Genomic DNA, 17,513 nt, shown 5'->3' with positions numbered 1-17,513 from the left:
AAAATAATTTATACAACAAAAGATAAAGATTGGCTTTTGTATCTGTACAGCAAAGGTATTTTAATTAACTTCAACATCTGTTGAAATGTATCAAGTGGCAAATTTTCATGACTTTAATCAATACTGGGCTCAAACTATAGTTACACCTGGAGATCCCACTAAATTTAAACAAGGCACCTCCTATAATCTTAAGGGAATTACTCAACATAAAATGGACCATAAATAGGTATGCGTCACTTTAACCCCCAGAAGTACTGCCTTGCCTAAATTCTCCCTGGTAATATAGTATAGTACACATCACCCTAAAATATCCCATATGGGCAATGGATGCTCCGATCCAACAAAAAATTTAAATAGTCTTTGGAGCGTACAAATGGCTTTTTAAAAAGTGAGACCCTGGGGTGCCTGGGTGGCTCAGTGGGTTAAAGCCTCTGCCTTCGGCTTGGGTTGTGATCCCAGCTCGAGCCCCGCATCGGGCTCTCTGCTCGGCGAGGAGCCTGCTTCTTCCTCTCTCTCTGCCTGCTTCTCTGCCTGCTTGTGATCTCTGTCTGTCAAATAAATAAATAAAATCTTTAAAAAAAAAAAAGTGAGACCCTGTGGACCAGCCCTCCCCCAACCTCTAGCTAAAATAGTAAATACAACTCAATATAACATAAAACAGGGCCTCAGAGGATTGGGATTTATCATATAGGACCTAATTAGTGAAAGACTGATTATCCCTACTGCTTTTCCATTTAACAGCCTAATGTGGCCTGTTAAAGTTGGGAAAATGAATGGTGCCTCACAGTGGATTACTGTGCCCTTGATGCGGTGCACCTACCCATTAAGGCCCCTGTCCCCAGTACTATGGAAATTATTGACTGTATCCAATCAGAAACTAGGAAATATTTGATATTTTAAATCTGTCTAATATTCTAGTCAATGTCTCTCTCAGTAACCTCTCAGTCACATTTTTCCTTCACCTCTAGTGGGACACGATATACCCTTATCTAGCTAGCCCCACAAGATACCTCCAAAGGCTTGCCATCACATGCAACCTTTACAGGCAATATCGTAATTGTATCCATTTTTCTCCAGGAGCACAGGTATGACATTACATAGATTACATTCTCCTCTGAAGACATTCTTCTGACATACCAGTTAGGACATACAAATATGCACAAAGGAGTTCGCAAAAAGGGGATGGACCATTGCCGCAAACACAGCATAAGGACTGCCACCTTAGTTAAAAGTATTTAGTAAACCGGGGTGCCTGGGTGGCTCAGTGGGTTAAGGTGCTGCCTTCGGCTCAGGTTATGATCCTAGGGTCCTGGGATCAAGCCCCGCATCAGGCTCTCTGCTCCGCGGGGAGCCTGCTTCCTCCTCTCTCTCTGCCTGCCTCTCTGCCTACTTGTGATCTCTGTCAAATAAATAAATAAAATCTTAAAAAAAAAAAAAAAAGTATTTAGTAAACCAAGGGCCTCTCCACCCCTAATAATGTCAAGAAAACCCTCTTGGCACCCACAATATTAAAACAAGCTCAATATTTATCAGGCATTTTGGGGGTCTGGAGAAAAATATTCCTCATTACAAATTTTACTTAAGCCTATCTACACTGTTACTTGCAAATGAGTCATGCTGAATGAGGACCCCTCCCAAAAATGATTCTAAAATTTGTCAAAATTATCATAGACACTTCTGTTAGTGCTACTCCCCGCCAACAAAACACACACACACACACACACACACACACACATACACACACATACACACAAAGAATCTTTTACCATAGAGACTTCAGCAACTGGAGCCTGCACCACCCACAGTGTCTGTAAGCTGTCCACAGGTTCTGATGCAAGAAACTATCTCCCTAGCTCCACACTATACGCCATTAGAGCAGCAGTTACTGACAGCATGATGGACTTTCCTGGAAATAAAGGATCCACGAGCCCAGTGCCTGAATCCTCCAAACCCAGCTGTTCATGCCTTGGGTTCTAAAAAAGCAACACCTTGCAGCTCAGCACGACCACCAAGCCCTCCTTGCTACAGGATAAAACCAAATCGGGGCCCCATGACATATCCCACCTGCAGAAGGACATGCTCTCCCCTGTCCTCATTCTTTTGATAGATGTCATGGTGCTAGAGGAGGTCACCACTCTTCTGAATCCCTTGAAAACCTGAGGAGTAACTTGGGTTCAGCTGAGTAAAGTGCAATCAGAGTTTGTGCGCTTCAAACTTCCATTTGAAGTTCAATGGACAAATTTTCCTGTTCGAGGGACAGCAGTACTACCATTACACACAACGGAGCTCACTAGATATGTACTGCTTTTCATCCCTTAACCAAGATGTCCCTGATAAAGGTAAGCACCCAAGGGTCAGCACAACTGGCTGAACTTCCCACAGTCATCTTGACAGGATGCTTGGGCCAACAATTGGCTCCATCTGCACCTTTTTACAGACTCCTGGGGGCACTGCCTAAGAGCTGCACCCTTTGGGGTAAAGAACTCCGGGAAATCTGTTTCACAGATATTCAAAATATAAATCAGGAACATCCATGGTTCTACATATGCAAAAACCATAATAAAAGGCCTCATCAAAAACACTCCTATCCTTGTTAGAGTTCCAGACCTTACTAACAGTGACCAAAGCCCTCATTTTATTTCTCAAAATACAGCATAGGGCTCTTGAACAAGGCATTCAATGGAACTTTCATCCTCCTACAGGGTACAGGCGGCAGGCCTCACAGACAGCCATGACGGCTCACTTACAAAAGGTCAAAAACTAAATGAAAAATAGTGCATTTCAGTCATGAGCTGAACATGTGGAGTGAATTATAGTAAGGAGTCTCATTCAATTTTTTGTTTGCCTGCGGACACCCATTAAGCTCCTCCTTTTTCTCTTCTGTCCCTCAAATGGGGAATCTGGTAAGAAAGTGTGGTCAATCTTTGCTTTGGTGTGGGTGAGAGCGTCAAACCAAGCAAGCCCCAGTCCACACACAGGAAGGCTCACCCAGATGTCAACTTTAACCTCAATAAAAACCCGGATCTAGCTTCCTTTCCTTGCCCTTTTAAATCATTTAGGATCTGCTTGAGAAGCCTATCCCACTCTTCCCTTTTCATTATGTAAATATTTGATAAGAAATTACATATAATAAGCCTTTTCATACACTCACGGTATGTGTGTAGGTGGTGGTGGGGGGCGGTGTATGTGGCATCATTCTATACCAAATCAAATTCTTGGTGAGGAGGAGGTTCATTCCGGCTTTATAGAGTGCCTGCAACAGAATCTTTCCTCTTTAACTTATTGATTTTATCATCTTGGCAGTCTCGCTAAATCTGTTTTCTCCACTCTACAGTTAGGGCAATAACGCTCTCTGGCCTGGACTATAAACTCATTGAGAGCAGGGATCATGTCTCTGTTGCTTATCATCTTATCTGAACACTCAGTACCAGACATAGGGATGAATAAATAATTGGGTTCGTTAATATCTACCGTGCCTATTTCATAGTAACGTTGTGAGAATTGATTGAAATAGGACCTTCATTTGCTCATTCAACAAAAATTATTTGAATGCTTCTACAATATTGTAAACTGCCAAATGCCTCTCGGATAAAAGGTATCGCACTGATTGCAATTCTCCAAAAGTAAAATCTATACACACAACCAATATGTAAAAGTAACGAGCATCGTGTTCAACAGTGCAGGTGCCCCTGCAACAAAAGTAGGGTTTCACCCCGAATCTTAATCAGCAAGTTCTTCCGTTTGTCCAATAAGGCAGTAAACAAATAAAACCAGTTGAAGCCAAAAGCTTGGTTGACAGCACAGTGATTTAAACTCCATTCTGGGCCCTTTATTCCAGAGCTGATTGGGGAAGCGGTTGGGACTGGACCGACGGGATGTCGGGTCAGAATCGCGACCGTGGAGCCTGAGTCAGTGGGGCCTGAGGCTGAGACATGTGGGCTAGGACTTTTCCGGACCAAATTCCAGTTCTCCACGCCCACAGAGAAGCCGACGTTCCACCGTCGCCCAGAGGGGAAGGCTCGCAGGAAGCACAGGAAACCGTTTCCTCGGTAACAACTTTCCAAATGACTCCAAAGAGCACCAAGGCAGGGGAAGGGAGGAATTAATGATCAGAATGTGAGGGGGCTCAAACCACTACGGTGAAGAAAACTGCCGGTCCAGCCACCGCTAGGGAAGCCGCCCCAAGCGAGGCGCCGCTTACCTGGCGGACAGTCAAAGCGCCCTCCATCGCGGGTCCCTCCGCCGCAGCGGAACCGCGCACGCGCGCCCCGCGCGGGGAGGGGGCGGCCCGGCGCGCGCCCCGCGCCCACCTCCTCCCAACCCCCTTCCCCGGCGCGCGCTCCGGACTCTGGGCCCCACGCGTCCCCGCCGCCAGACCTCCGAGGGCCACCTGAGGTCCTGGCGGCGGCGCCTTGCGCCCTCTGGCGGCAGTTGCCCTGGGCTAACTGGTAAGGATGTGATGTTAAATTTGTTAGCCTGGAGTCCAGTCTTTACTAGCGATCAAGATGAGCCCCCGTCCTTACCCACCTCCCAACCTCAAACTCTGTGCACAAGTCACTGCTCATAAGCACCCCCTCACCCTCTCTTTCTCACAATACATACTCTGCTCCAATGTGCAAAGAAGTGAATCTCAGGGGGCGCCTGGGTGGCTCAGTGGGTTAAAGCCTCTGCCTTCGGCTCAGGTCATGATCCCAGGCTCCTGGGATCGAGCCCCATATTGGGCTCTCTGCTTGGCAGGGAGCCTGCTTCCTCCTCTCTCTCTCTCTGCCTGCCCCTCTGCCTACTTGTGATCTCTATCTGTCAAATAAATAAATAAAATCTTTAAAAAAAAAAAAAAAAGAAGAAGTGAATCTCAGGCAGTCTTGTTCCTTCGAATAAGGGCTTGAAGTTATTGATTAAAAGCTCTTGAGTGTTGCAGATCCTGGTTCCCTCCCTCCCAAAAAACAGCTATAAAAGACATTCTAGAGCAATTGAGGAAGACTGAATATGAAATATGTATATGAAAGTGTTATGGAAGAAGTAACAATATGTGGATAAAGTTGCTGATATTCATTTATGAATTATTAATACTTTATGGTTATGTTGGAGAATGTCTTTTTTTTTAAGTTTATTATTTGACAGACAAGAGATCATAAGTAGGCAGAGAGGCAGGCAGAGAGAGAGGAGGAAGCAGGCTCCCTGCTGAGCAGAGAGCCAGACGTGGGGCGTGACTCCAAGACACTGAGATCCTGACCTGAGCCAAAAGCAGAGACTTAACCCACTGAGCCACTCAGATACCCCTTGGAGAATGTCTTTATTACCAGAACATTCGTGCTCAGGTATTTAGGAGTGACGTGTCATGTTGCCTGCAACTTGATTTCAAATGCTTCAACAAATAGAGATGCCATAGGCTGAATGTGTCCTCCCCAAATTCATACATTGGCCCATAACCCCCTTCCACCATGTGTGGACACTGTAAGAATACTGCAGTCTATGAACAGGATATGGGTTCTCACCAAACACAGAATCTGCAGCTGTCTCAAGTCTGGATTTCCTAGACTCCAGAATTGTGAGAAATGTTGTTGTTTAAGCCACCTAACCTATGGTATTTTTGTTGTTGTTGTTCTAACTACCTATATAAATTAAGATGATAGATAAGGAGAAAGAGAGAGCAAAATAGCAAACTGTTAACAATTATTCAATTTATGTGGAGGGTATACCACTATTCAGTTATTCTTTTTCTATTTCTGTATGTTTGAAAATAATCATAATGTAAAGTTGAAGAGGGAGAGTCAAATCCACTTGCACAAAAAGTCAGATACTGCCTATATTTTTAAACGTATTACATGTTAAAGAATAATTACTTAGTAAGATAATCAAGAAGGGATATACTCTTGTCTTTTTCCTGCAAAACTTAGCACAAGTTGTGTTTTCCTTCCATGTGTGCAAGAATAGGCTGAATCAAAAATGCCTACTTTTCGAATTGAAGTCATGCCAAGAACTCTACTTTGGATTGAAAGAATTTAATATTGCCACTATTTTTTGATGGTACAAGATGAATATGATTAGTATATAAAGTATTTTAAAACTATTTAAACTTCTTTAAATTTTGAAAGAATTTCAAACTTACAGAAAAGTTGCAAATAAGTTACAATAACCTTTTCTCTGAGCAATTTAAAAGTAAACTGTCAACAGTGTGCCCTATTAACTCTGAACACTTAGGTGAGTATTTCTCTCCAGCAATCATAATATGACCAACAAAATTGGGAAATTAACATTATATTACTACCTTCTAATTCTTACACCACATTAAAATTCCACCAATTGTCCCAATAATATCCTTTGCAATAATCTAGCCCCGAATCACATGTTACCAATTGTTGCCATTTCTCCTTCAATGTGCAATATTAAATGCCCCCTGCACAGACTCCCTCTTCCTCCATCCCACCCTAACACACCTTGCCCTAGCATCATGGTCACTGCATTCTGTGTGTACACCTGTCTTACCCTGCTCAGATTTCAAAACCCCTCCCAGTGCCATCCCACTAAATGGTTTAAAGTATTTGTAAAGGGGGAAAAAATGAAAATAATCTAATAAAGATCCTGAGGTCGGGCTCAGTGAATCTAGATTTTAGACCCAATTTTAAAAGGATGACATAGTTTTTATTTTTTTAAGATTTTATTATTTATTTAACAGAGAGAGCATAAACAGGGGGAGTGGCAGGGAGAGGGAGAAGCAGGCTCCCTGCTGAGCTTAGAGCCTGCCATGAGGCTTGATCCCATAACCCTGGGATCATGACCTGAGCCAAAGGGCAGACACTTATTCAACTGAGCCACCCAGGCACCCAAGGATGACATTGTTTTTAAATAGAGATTTCGAAGCTGAGGAGATAAAGAGGAAACACCAAAGACTCTGAGAAGGAATAGCCAGTGAGGTAAAAGACCTCACCCTGATGCCAAATAAAATATTTCAAAGAGGATGAAAAAAATCAGAGATGTCAGATATTGCTAACAGGTCAAGCAGGATGAGAACTGAGAATAGTTCTGTATCACTCTGTATTTAGCAGTCTGGAGATCATTAGTGACCTTAACCAGAACAAAAAGTAGAAAGCAGACTCAAGAGAAAAGGGAAGGGAGTAGAAGGCAGTATAAACAACTACTTGGAAGAGTCTTGCTCTAAATGAGGCAGTGAAATCAGGTGGTAGCAGAGGGTAGACTTAGGGTCAAAGGACGATTTGTTTCTTGCTTTGTTTTCAAATTTGTATATGTTTTTTCCTAAGTTGGGAACAATAGCAACATATTTGAATACTCATGGGAATGATCCAACAGAGAGGAAAATTTTCTGATGCTGGAAAGATAGAAAGAGCTGCTGGAGTGAAGACTTGAATGGGTTAAGAGATAGAATCTAGTATGCTAATGCATGGGCTGGCTTAGAATAGGAATGTGGGACTGGTCGTCCTTCCTATCACAAAAGAATATAAGGGCACAAGTGCAGACAAGTGAATAAATGTGATGAGTTGAGTCTGTGCAAGTTCTTTTGGGATTGCTTGCCAGCAGTCCATGACAGCCAAAAGATGGCAGGGTCCTCCCAGCAGGCCACAGTGGTCTGCTGTACATAAAAAATCACACACAACACCAACATTTTAAAAGAGCCACTCTCCGACCATGATAGAACAAGACCAAAACAAGTCCAGTCCATAGTCACGTCAACAGAGACAAAAATGTGAACAAAAAGGACCCAAAGGACCAAATATCCCCTATGCTGTAGATGGGAGTCACTGCTGCCTCTCTGTCAGTCACAGTTTTCACGGCACTTTGTTCTTCCCACCTTCTATGTATGATTTATTAAGATACCCAACCATAGAAAAGACAGCAGTGCCTGGGTGCCTCAGGTGGTTAAGCAGTTAAGCATCTGACTCTTGATTTTGGCTTGGGTCATGATCTCAGGGTTGTGAGATCAAGTCCCTTGTTGGGCTCTGCTCTGGGCATGATGGCCGCTTGAGATTTGCTTTCTTCTCTCCCTCTGCTCTTCCCCCTGCCTTTCCACCTCTCTAAAACAAAAACAGAAACAAAATAAAAACCAGATGAGTCTCAATAAGAGAGCTTTGTGACATTTTATTTGACTCTGGTACCATCCCCCACTCCACAACAGCCCACATTCCTGGTTCAAGTTCCTAGTCTTGGAAGGGGTAGCACAGAACTTATTAAAGAATTGGGATCATTTGCTTTGACCTGTCTGGTGGCTCCATGAAGGACAGCCCAATGATTTGAATATATTTCACCTAACTCACAACTCAGGGATGGGACAGATACCTTAAAGGGGAGGGCTGGTAGCAAACATTTGCGGGCCAATGAATTTGCCCCTGCAACTTAGAGCAAAGGAAAAGAGTTGAGGCAAACAGTGGGCTGTCTGAAAAGTTTGGGAGGAAAGTCTGGGGAATGAGGGCCTTGAAAAGCTCCTCCAAATTCCAGGGAATCTAGAAAGTCACACATATGCACAGAAGCATGCACAGAGATGACCTCAGACAGCACTAATCTCTTGCCTTGAGGCTCTGTACAGCAGGAAGGCAAAGCAAAGGAGGAGCTATAAACTGTCAGAATCAATGTCGTAGGCATGCCAAAACACTGCCTGCAAAGACTATGGATCTTTCTTTCTTCCTTCCTTCCTTTTTTTCTTTTCTTCCTTCCTTTCTTTCTTTTCTTTCTTTCTTTCTTTCTTTCTTTCTTTCTTTCTTTCTTTTCTTTTTCTTTCTTTCTTTCTTTCTTTCTCTTTTCTTCTTTCCTTCCTTTCCTTTCCTTTTCTTCTCTTTTCCTTTCTTTTCTTCTTTCTCTTTCTTTCCTTCCTTCTTTCTCTTTATCTTTTTCTTTTTCTTTCTTTTTTTCTTCCTTTCTTCAACATCTCTTTCTTTTTTTCTTTCTTTCCTTCTTTCTCTATCTTTCTCTCTTTTTCTTTCTCTCTCTCTCTTTTCTTCTTTCTTTCTTTCCTTACTTCCTTCCTTTCTTTGCTTTTTGGAGTTTAAAAATCTCTATCAAATGACTAGCTGATCACTAAGCTAACAGAATAGATTTCTGTGGCTGCACATGACAAAGAGCATAAATTTACAAAATTAGTTCAACTTAGGAGTATTGAAACTTATAGAGCCAAAAAGTAGGATGGTGGTTTCAGGTGGCTGGAGGAAGGGCAGAATGGGGAGTTATTGTTTAAAGGGTATGGAGTTTCAGTTTGGAAAGATGAAAAATTTCTGATGGGGGACAGTGGTGACAATTGCACAGCAACATGAATGTGCTTACTTCCACTGAATGGCACACTTGAAATGGATATAATGGTAAACTTCGTCTTGTGTATATTTTATCACAATAAAAAAAAAAGTTGTAAAACAAACAACAACAACAAACTCTGTGGAACAGGAAGGGGAACAATCTGATTTCCCAGAGTTGCCACAATATAATATTAAAAAGGTCCAGTTCTCAACAAAAAATTATAAGGCTTTTGTAAGAAGAAACAAAAAAGCATGCCCCATATACAGCAATCATAATATGTTTATATTCATATATGTTTATATTCATAATATGACAGTTAATATAATATGTATATATTCATAATATGTTTATATTCATAACATGACAGTTAATCAAAACTGTCCCTAATAAGGCCCAGACCCTGAACAGACAAAACTTTAAATCAGCTGTTTTATATATGCTCAAAGAGCTAAAGGAAACCATGTATAAACATGGAAACTATGAGAACGATGTCTCACCCAATAGAGACTATCAATAAAGAAATTATAAAAGGGATCACTTAGGACATCTGGAGTTGAAAAGTACAATCACAGAAATGAAAAATGCACTAGAGGGGCGCCTGGGTGGCTCAGTGGGTTAAGCCTCTGCCTTCGGCTCAGGTCATGATCTCAGGGTCCTGGGATCGAGCCCCGCATTGGGCTCTCTGCTCAGCAGGGAACCTGCTTCCCCCTCTCTCTCTGCCTGCCTCTCTGCCTCCTTGTGATCTCTGTCTGTCAAATAAATAAATAAAATCTTAAAAAAAAAAAATGCACTAGAGGAATTCAGTAGCAGATTAGAGCTGGCAGAAGAAAGAGTCAGCAAACTTAAAGATAGGTCTGTAGAAGTTATCGATTCTGAGGAGCAGAAAGAGAAAAAAAAGTCTGATGAAAAAATGAGCAGAATCTAAGAGATCTCTGGCACCATCAAATGGACCAACATACATAAATGAAAGTCCTCAGAAGGAGAGAAGAGGGAGAGACAGAAAGAATATTTGAGGAGTTAATGGCCAACAACAACAACAAAAAAGAATAAGGAAACTCATTAAGTATTGATTATGGAAAAAGCTACAAAATATATTGTTAAAGAACAAAAGTAAGGTACAAAACTACATATGGTATCAAAAATGCATGCTATGAATCTAATCAGGAGAAAACATCAGACAAATTTAAATTGAGGGACATTCTACAAATAATTGACTTGAATCCCTCAGAAATATCAAGCTCCTAAAAGCCATAGGAAGATTGTACTATTGCTCCATATTAAAGAAGTTGAAAGATATGTGGCAATGAGCTGCAGTGTATGACCTTGGATTAGATCCTGAACCAGAATTTTTTTTTTTTTTTTTTTTTTTTTTTTTTGGTACAAAGGACATGATTGAACAACTGGAAAACTTTGAATAAAGTCTACAGATGAGGTGATGGTATTTGTTCAATATTAATTTCCATTTTGATAATCATACTATGGTGAGAATGTCCTTGTTTGGGGAAATATACTGCTATATATTTATTTCTGTTTAAGTCACGTGTTTAGGTTTAACTCACTCTCAAATATTCAGAAAAAAGTTATGTGCACAGAGAGAGAGATTAATCAAACAAATAAAGCAAACACAGAAATGTTAATAATTGGGGAATGTGAGTCAAGGGTATATGGGAACTCTTTATACTATTTTTCAACTTCCCTTATTTCATAAAATTAGAAACTATTATAACCCGTCAAAGTAAAGCAAAACCAGCCTGCACAGGTGTGTGTTTTTCTGCTGTTGCACTAGCGCAAGCACAGAAAGGGCTGAGTTGGATTTAATTAGAGTTGAATTTTACTAGATGAATTTACTAAAGCAAGAAGGGAGCAAGGGAGATGAGTGTGCATGTGTGAGCCAGTAATGATTGTCCTTGGAATCCAAACTGGGTAAGAGGTAAAGTAAGGTTATAGGAGTGTGAAAGACAAGTGAAAAACACTAGAATTAAAGGCTGGTAAATCTAGTTGGGGTTGAAGGATGGCTGGTAATAGACAGCTACAATTAAGAGTTGTCAGCTCTATGCAAACAATGTGACAAGAAGAAGCTCATTCTGTTTCTCACGTGGCAAAATCCATAAAAATTTGGATAAGTACATTAATTTTTTTAAGTTTTTATTTAAATTCCAGTTAGTTAACATACAGCGTAATATTACTTTCAAGTGTACAATGTAGTGATTCAACACTTCATACAACTCCCGATGCTCATCACAACAATGGGTAAGAACATTAATTCTCTGTAAACATTTTATTTATCTATTTGAGACAGAGAGAGAAAGAGAGAAAGAGAGAGCACACAAGTGGGGGTGAAGGGCAGAAGGAGAAGGAGAAGTAAACTCCCTGCTTAGCAGGGAGCTGAGCGGGGATCCCAATATGGGGCTCGATTCCAGGACCCCAAGATCATGACCTCAGGCAAAGGCAGATGCTTAACCTAATGAGGCACCTAGCTGCTCCAGAACATTATTTTTTTTTTTAAAGAAAATAACTGTAGATGTGACGAGTTGGAAAAATAGGAATTGATGCTTGTGATTGGGATTGTGGACAAGCTGCGGTTATAAAGACAAGTTCTCTGATATGAGCCTCAGAAGGGCTGATTGCCTAGAGTAGACAAAATGATGAGGGAAAGGTCAAGGAACTAAAAAAGCAAGGATTAGAGATACAATTTTAGTGGATACTGAAATCACCAAGTGCTATGGTCTGAATGTGTCCCCCCCAAATTTGTATATTGAATCAATCCTAACCCCCAAAGGTGATGGTAGCAGGACGTGGGGCCTTTGGGAGGCTCTGCTCTCAAGAATGGAATTAGTGCTCTTATAAAAGAGACTCCAGAGAGCTCCTTGCCCCTTCTACCATGTAAGGACACAGAGAGAAGGTGTCAGTTATGAACCAGGAAGAGGGTGCCACCAAAACGCAGCTATGCCAGCACCTTGATCCTAGACTTCCCAGCCTCCAGAACAGTGAGAAGTAAACTTCTGTTTTTATAAGCCACCCAGTCTATGGTATTTGTTATGACAACCCAAATGGACTAAAACACCAAGTATAAAAATAGCTGCATAAAGGAAAGTGACCATGAGCAAGGAACAAAAATCTTCAATAAAAAAAGGAACATGAATGAGTTGGTACACAATCATAATAAAGATAGGTAGTCTGGGGCATTGTTTTATTTTTTTCTTTTAAATTTTATTTATTTATTTATGTAAGAAATGTATTTATCTGAGAGAGAATGAGAGAGAGAGAGCATGAGAGCAGGAAGGGTCAGGGGAAGAAGCAGACTCCTCTCTGAGCAAGGAGCTTGATACAAGGCTCGATCCCAGGGCCCTGAGCCAAAGGCAGATGATCAACCGACCAAGCCAACCACGTGACATTATTTTCTCACATGAAATTCAAAGCTAGGGTTTTAGGTATGGGGAAGAGTGAAAGAGAGGAGTCTGGCGGTAACGAGAGAACAGGCCATCACTTTCTCTGGACCCAGTCATGTTCCAGTTAATTACTATGCTGCATGACACATAACCTAAAACCCTAGTGGCTGAAAGCAGCAGTAATCATTCGTTATGTCTCATGGTTTCTTGGCGGTCAAGGACTTGGGAGCAACTTAGGTGGGCAGTTTTGGCTCACAGTCTCTCATGAGCTTGCCCTCATTAGCCATGTGGGGTTTCAGTCATCAAAAGGTCTGATTAAAACTGGAAGAACCACATTCAAGGTGTGACATTTACACGACCAGCAACATGGTGTTGGCTGCTGCTCTAAAGCCTCAGTTCCTCTCCGCGTGGGCCTATCCAAGAGGCTGCTTGAGCCCTCTTTGTATGGCAGAGCCTTTCCTCAGAACATGTTGATGCAGAAGACCAAACTGAATGCTGCAGCGCCTTTTATGACCTAGCCCTGGGAATTATGCACTGTCTCACACACACCTCCTATTGGGTTAAAGGATTAGGTCTGATTCTCTGTGGGAGGCGACTATACAGGGCCTGACTCCCAGAAGGCAGGATCATTGTGGGCCTTCTGGAAATAAAGCTCCCACAAGTACTGTGACAGTGTGGGAGAGAAAATGGCCGCCACTTGAGAGGACTGCAGGCAGAGCAATGTCCTCAGCAGAAAGCTAGATTTTAGTCACAGCAAAGTAAAGAGAAGTTCTAGAGAATTTCCAGGGGGAAAACCAACCAACCAAACAAACAAACAAAAACACCTCTCAGAATTTTGACTATAGGGATTTTTTTGATGTTTGATCTTGAATTCCACAGCACACCAAGAAGGAATTTGAGAGTTAGGGATGGAAGGGATGGGGAGAGAGCAAGAGGATGGATAGAGCTGCTTGGTGATGAAAGTTTGGGGGTAGAGAGCTGGAAGCCTTAGATGTCTTGTACTGACTGGCATAAATAAAATTATAGGGCATAACCAGATTAGTCTTGATGGCTATATTAATCTCCAAAGAAACTGAATTTTTTCTCCTTTTCCTTCTCCTCTAGCTGAGAACAGAATCCACACACACCCCCTCCCCGCCCCTACCAGCCATGCTCACATTCTTTTCTGTACTTAGCTTGTAAAGTAGCTATTCTGCCTGCATGCTCTGCTGCTTCTCTCTGTAGGTTTCTGCTTTGACTTTCTCCTGAGGTCTGGAAGGAACCAAGGGAGGTTTAAAAGCAGAAAACAGAGTGCTCCACTCTCTCTGGCCATACTTTTTTTTTTTTTTAAGATTTTATTCATTTATTTGAGAGAGTGTGTGAGAGAGCGAGCACAAGCAGGCAGAGGCAGAGAGAGAAGCAGGCTCCCCATTGCACAGGGAGCCCCACGCGGGACTGGATCCCAAGACCCCAGGATCATGATCTGAGCCAAAGGCAAATGCTTAGCTGACTGAGCCACCCAGGTGCCCCTTTCTAGCTGTACTTTTGCTAAATGCCTAGTATCTGGTCAGAGCGCTCAAACTATGGTGAACCCTATGCTTGTCAAGTTGCCCGAAGGCCCTTGCCCTCTGACCTTCCTAGAAAGGATTTCTGTAAATGCTCAGGGAACCTGACGCCAAATCATGACCCATAGGCTCTGTTGAGCTGATTTTCTCCTAGAAGCCAGCGTCACCCTTCCTCATAGGGAAAGGTTATCTCTTGCTACTCACTTGGCGCTCAGCTGTTCTGCTCTTTTTTTTTTTTTTAACTAAGGAATGTATTATTTAGAGATACATACGTAGGCGGCATAACTATAAATTTTTTTAAAGACTTCATTTATTTATCTGAGAGAAAGATTGAGAGAACGAGGGGGAGGAGGGGCAGAAGGAGAAGCAGACTCCCTGCAGAGCAGGGAGCCCAAGGCGGGACTCAATTCCCAGGACGCTGGGATCACGACCTGACCCAACCCAGATGTTTAACTGACTGAAGCCACCCAGGCTCCCAGCAAATCTATAAATTGAAGGAAGGAACTAATTAACATAAATTTCAGGGTAATGTTTATCTTCAAGGGAAGGGAGATGGATGCAATTGCAATTGATGGAGGGACATGGAGGGTTTCTATGTTACTTAAGTGTTCTATTTCTTAATCTCATTAATGGATACATACATACTTATATTGTTAAATTGTCCATGTAAATATTATATATTCTTCTGTATGCATGATTTGTTTCATGGTATTTTTAAGTAACTAAAAATCAATTAACAAAAATAATTACCCTTTTAGTTAAGTGTTGCTGATTGGCTGTTAGGTGGACAGAAAAGTTTTTGTTTTGACTTGAATGGTTTTTGTAAGATGCAAGTGGCTGGAATATATTTTTAACCTAACTGGGAAAAGCCAATAGAGAAGTTTAAGACTGAGAAAGGATAACATTTCCCGGGAGAGTAGGAAGAGATCCACTGGACAGAACCACTAGTAGAGACTGGTCAAAGTGAAGGATACATATGAAATAGAAGCTAGTATTGGGGTAAAAGAGAGAAGTGCAAACTGAGACACTGGCTACATCCCTTGCTAAAGCTATTGGGTTTCTAGATTGCATTTCATTAAACTGTGAATTATTTAAATCCACCTGGAGCCAATTTCTGACATGGGATGCCTTATATTAAATATCTAATGTAGCACTCTACCTTATGATGTTCAATAAATAAACACACCGGAATCTGACCTGCCAAACTTCTCACCCCTCTCCTATCCCTGTGCCCTAACCACATCTATAACTTCACAATTTTAACATTGCTATTTTACGTAGGAATACTTTGTTTTTACAAAGATATAAGCAAATGTTTTACACTACTGATAGTGTAATTAAATTTAGAAATCATCAAACATATTGAGACAATGTTTTCTTTCATATAATATTCTTCCTGAAAATTAGAAACTACATTATCCATTTTATTGAATCTAACAAGCCACAGGAGTATCATTTTTAAAAATCTCTAGTGAGATCATTTGCAATTTAGCAGTTGTAATTCATGGATAAGTGTTAATTCTGCCTACTGAAGATAAGAATAGAAACTGTGCTCATTGTGATTAGAACTCAATGATAAATACAAATTGTAAAATGGGTAGTATTTTTTGTGTAGCTATGTTGGAAGCAGAGACTACTAATACTAATGGGTAACTTACCTTGGACCACACAATGGTGCATTTAAAAGTAAGTACAGCCCCTTGGAAAACGGCATCGATGTCTGATTCAGATACTAGAACAGAAGAAAGACATAGAAGAAAAAGATGTGGATTTGAATTCTCAATTCCCTTGAAATGAAGGCTACAATTTCTCTTTTTTCTTTTAATATTTTATTTATTTGAGAGAGAGAGGGAGAAGCAGATTTCCTGCTGAGCGGAGAGCTGAATGTGGGACTCAATCCCAGGACCCTGAGATCATGACCTGAGCAGAAGGCAGATGCTTAACTGATTGAGCCACCCAGGTGCCCCAAAGGCTACAATTCCAAGACCTTCTTTTAGTCAGAACTTCTCAGAACAAGATACTTGTCTGACTATATTCAACACGGCTGGAAAAATCAGAGGACATGGTCATTTCTACTCAGTGAGAATTTATGTGGAAGAGAAAATCTTGACCCATAGGCTCTGTGGGAGGGAGGAAATGGAAGGTAACATATTTAGTTCAATTCCCTGGAAGTCAAGTGTGAGACCAATCATGTGAGTGACTTCCTGAGGGTAGTGCTGCTCTGGAGAAATGTGTAAGGGAGTGAGGGAAACAGGAAAGAAGAGGAGACACTGATGAGAGATGTATAGCCTGATCCCACAGGGAGCTCTAGAGAATGAATGTTACCACGGACTTGTGTCTCCTTGAGGTAAGAGGACTGGTCTTTGATACCCTCATATTGGCTTGTGACCACTGAGTGTGGGGGCTGGGGGAGCGCAGACACGGAATCCTTAACCTTCTAGACATTGCCAGATGTGCCACCTCCTGCTGGTTGAGGGCAAGTTTCAGTATAAATGTGCCTGAGTTCTTGGCTGCCAGTGTCAGTTGGTCTGGTAAAGGAGCTATGGCCAGTTTACCAACTGGAACAACTGCAAATAATATTTTTATCTGTGCTCTTTTTGCTTTTATCCTAACACCTCACCATTTACTTCAGGTACATAGTTTAACTCCAGAAATTTTTTGGTAGTAGCCATTAATATGTTAAAAATAAAACTTGATTTTAATATTTAAACACCTTTTTATTTAACATCTGGGTTCATTGTTATACTTTTAAAAAGCAAAATTAAAAAGTTAATTAACTCCTCGTAAAAGCCACTGAAAGTCTTCAATCTAAATAATGTATATAGTTGGGTGTTTAAGGGAAAAGGCTTAAGTAAAATAAAAGTGGATTTAAATTCTGGCTCCAGTGTCCGCTAGCTATGTGATTGTGTGCAAGTTTCTTCTGTATGCTTCATCTGCTTATCTGGGAAAAAAAGGGGAAGAAGAAAAATAGTAACTCTTTAGAGTTGTTGTGAGGTTTAAAAAATACATGATAGAGTTCCATTTCTAGTTTTGGAAATAGGATGGGTAACATCATTGGACCAAACTTCCCACTAGGAATAACTAAAAGTACTTTATAAGATATTTTCAGAGATCCTCTGTAAATCATCAGAGACCTGACAAGATTGTAAGAGTTACCAGGCCAATGTCTAAGGAACACAGAAAAGTGAGTCAAGTAATGAAATTGCTTTTGCCCTGAACCTGGCCAAAGTGAGGAGAATGACAGAAGACAAAATCAAGGCCCAGTGAGGAGAATGACAGAAGAAAAAAAATCCCAGTGTGGAGAATCTAATGGGAACCATCCCCCCACAAAGCAGCGAGT

General features: G+C 41.3%; 1 protein-coding gene across 2 annotated transcripts in view; it reads right to left on the bottom strand.

The window, feature by feature from the left end:
* GRAMD1C (GRAM domain containing 1C) overlaps positions 1-4,271 on the bottom strand; it is a 97,612-nt gene extending 93,341 nt beyond the window's left edge. For both annotated transcript variants that reach the window (XM_032852244.1, XM_032852245.1), the window contains exon 1: positions 4,202-4,271. In XM_032852244.1, the coding sequence (XP_032708135.1) occupies positions 4,202-4,228 (27 nt within the window). In that variant the 5' untranslated portion in view covers positions 4,229-4,271. The remainder of the gene's footprint in view (positions 1-4,201) is intronic.
* Positions 4,272-17,513: the final 13,242 nt, after the last annotated feature.

The sequence above is a fragment of the Lontra canadensis genome, unplaced genomic scaffold, assembly GCF_010015895.1.
Source record: "Lontra canadensis isolate GAN:19392208 unplaced genomic scaffold, GSC_riverotter_1.0 scaffold6, whole genome shotgun sequence".
NCBI classification, from domain to species: Eukaryota; Metazoa; Chordata; class Mammalia; order Carnivora; family Mustelidae; genus Lontra; species Lontra canadensis.
The sequence above is the reverse complement of the archived record's forward strand: the minus strand, read 5'-3'. Positions and strand labels throughout refer to the sequence as shown.